Source organism: Eschscholzia californica, unplaced genomic scaffold (genome assembly GCF_041429995.1).
Source record: "Eschscholzia californica isolate CP2 unplaced genomic scaffold, dmEscCali1.0.p SCAF_1, whole genome shotgun sequence".
Lineage (NCBI taxonomy): Eukaryota > Viridiplantae > Streptophyta > Magnoliopsida > Ranunculales > Papaveraceae > Eschscholzia > Eschscholzia californica.
The window spans coordinates 34874706-34877493 of record NW_028238198.1 but is presented as its reverse complement, the minus strand read 5'-3'; the positions used below and the strand labels follow the sequence as shown (position 1 = coordinate 34877493).

The 2788-nt window shown below is 41.6% G+C and overlaps 1 protein-coding gene across 1 annotated transcript; it reads right to left on the bottom strand.

The window, feature by feature from the left end:
* Positions 1-1794: 1794 nt before the first annotated feature.
* LOC147566357 (uncharacterized) lies at positions 1795-2565 on the bottom strand. The gene has a single exon (XM_086654298.1). The coding sequence runs from the start codon at positions 2563-2565 to the stop codon at positions 1795-1797; it is 771 nt and encodes a 256-aa protein (XP_086510424.1).
* Positions 2566-2788: the final 223 nt, after the last annotated feature.

Here is a 2788-nt window from a genome sequence, read left to right as displayed (position 1 = left end):
TGATGAGATTTAGCAGGGCCTGGGGTGTTGGAGTGCGGGAAATACTTGGCTTTAAGGAGTTTGACCCATATTGCTTCTGGTTCAGTCTTGAGCCGCCAGGCCATCTTAGAAAGGAGAGCTGTATTATCCAGATCTGGCAGATGAAGCCCTAGCCCTCCAAGTTTTTTAGGAGTGCAGATATAAGACCAGGCTTTGGTGCAAATACCTTTCGACTTACCCCACCAGAAATTCCGTTGAACGGCCTTGATGCTTTTGCTTATTCCTTTAGGAATTGCAAAGCACTGCATCTGGTATCGGGGTACGGCCGCCGCTATGGCTGAGATGACCACAGTGCGACCAGCTTGAGATAGGAACGAGTGGTTCCACTTGTTGAGCTTATTCTTGATGTGCTCCAGGATATCCTTGAATACTTTGGTTTTTTGTGCTCCAATGAACAGCTGGGCTCCTAGGTATTTCTCTGAGGCGGAGGCATATTTAACTTTCAGAGTGCGCATAATCAGTCTTTTGAACTTGGGATGTGAATTCTTTGAGTAGAAGATGTTGGATTTAGCATAATTAATCATTTGACCCGAGCTATCACAGAAGTCCTGAAGAATCTTTTTGAGGATATGGATGTTGTCTATTGTGTTTTTACCAAAAATGATGCAATCGTCAACGAATAGGAGGTGGGAGATCTCAAAGTCTGTATGATAAGTAGGAAAACCCAAAAACCTATTTTGATTATTATTCATCATCAACTTACGACTTAGGCCTTCCATAGCTAAAGTGAAGAGAAATGGGGAAAGCGGGTCACCTTGTCGAATACCTCTAGAAGGGTAAAAAGTTTTACCTGGTCGACCATTAATAAGCACTGACATTGATGAAGTAGAGATGCAAGTATAGATCATCTTAATCCAATGTTCGTCGTAGCCTAGTTTTCTCATGATGTCTATAAGAAATTTCCATTCTATTCTATCGAACGCTTTGGACATGTCTAACTTAAGACCGAAATATCCAGCTGAACCTTTCATCTTCTTAAAAGAGTGGATAATTTCCTGTCCCATAATGATGTTGTCTGTTATCTGTCGACCGGGGACGTAAGCTGCTTGAAAGGGAGAGATAATATGGTTTAAGGTGTGTTTGAAACGTTCAGCCAACAACTTGGTGATGATCTTGTAAGTGGTGTTCAGGAGACTGATGGGTCGATAGTCCGCCGGGGTTTGGGGGATAGGGGTTTTGGGGATCAGACAGATGTGAGTATGATTTATATCAGGAGGAAGGTAGGCTTTTTTGAAGAAATTCTGAACCAGGTCATAGATATCTGCGTTGACAGTCTCCCAGTTAGATTGGAAGAAAAAAGGAGGGTAACCGTCAGGGCCCGGGGCAGCTTCTTTCTTGAGACTATGAATAGCCCAATCGATTTCTTCCTTATCTGGAATAGCTAGTAGGTCTCTGTTCTGATTTTGCGTGATAGTGGGAGTGAAAAGGTTGAGAGTATTCTGATCTTCTACAGGATTGATCTTCGTACTAATATCAAGGAGATGTGAAGTGAAGGTATCTTGAATGTCTTTTATATCTTCGTGCCAATCTCCCTCTTTATCTTTGATAGCACTGATTTTGTTGGTCCTGTTGCGTTGAATAGCCTGAGAGTGAAAATATTTGGTATTTTTGTCACCTAAGGTGATAAAGTTGTTTCTTGATTTCTCTTTCCATAAACTCTCTTGCTGGTTGTAGAGCTCCTCCAAGGCGAGTGTGAGTTTGTGGACTTCCTCTTTTGATTTACTATTCTGAAGGCTTTTTGTAATCTGATTAATGTTATTTTTCTATGTTACCGAAGGCCTTTTCATTCCATTTAGATAGCTGCTTGCTAAGCTTTTTAAGGTCTTGTTGAATATTGTTGGCGTTCTGATATTGTTTTATGTGTTCCCAATTGTCAGCAATGAAGTTATAGCAGTCAGGGTGGGTCATCCACGTTCTGATAAACTTAAAAGGTTTGGGGGTAGTTTGACTAGGATCTTTGTTGTCAAGAAGGATGGGCAAATGGTCTGATCCGACTGCTTCCAAGTGAGTGACTCCATAAGATTGAAATTGGTGAAGCCATTGAAGGTTAGCCATTGCCCTATCCAGCCTCTCTTGAATCAGATTCTCTCCAAGTTGTTTATTACTCCAAGTGTAGGGATTACCTTGATAGCCTAAATCTAATAAACCTAATTTATTGATAATCTCCAAGATTTTAGGAATATTAGAGTAGGACCCTTTAGAGCCGCCACTCTTCTCTATGGGATCAAGAATAGAGTTGAGATCCCCAATCATCACCCAAGGGTTTTCTTGGTCTTGATTCAGCTGACTGAGAGTTTTCCAAGGCTTCAACTTGTTCTTGTGGTAAGGGGACCCATAGAAGCCAGAAATCATGATGGGAGTGGGCCAGCTGGCATTCTTCAATTCAGCTTGAATAATGTTGTTGTCCGAGTATATAACTTTGAGGTTGAGGTGGTGCTTCCAGTAAATAGCGAGGCCTCCTGCTTTGTTAATAGGGTCCACAAAGTAACTAGAGTAGTTTTTGGAGATGGGAATGTGTTTGTTCATATTGTAAGATTTGTTTTTGGTTTCCGAAAGGAAAATGATGTCCGGCTTGTGTTTCATGATAATATTGAGGGTGTGTTTCTTAGTGAGGAAAGTTGAGGCTCCCCTCACGTTCCAACTTAAAATGGATGGATTATCCATGGTGGGGGTGTTATTCAGCATACTAAGGAATAGAGGCAGACCTAAAGTCCCAGAGACCAAAAGTATAAAGGCACTCCCCAAGTGC

Coding starts and splice junctions, on each gene's coding strand:
- LOC147566357 (XM_086654298.1), bottom strand. CDS start 2,565: ATGAACAAACACATTCCCATCTCCAAAAACTACTCTAGTTACTTTGTG.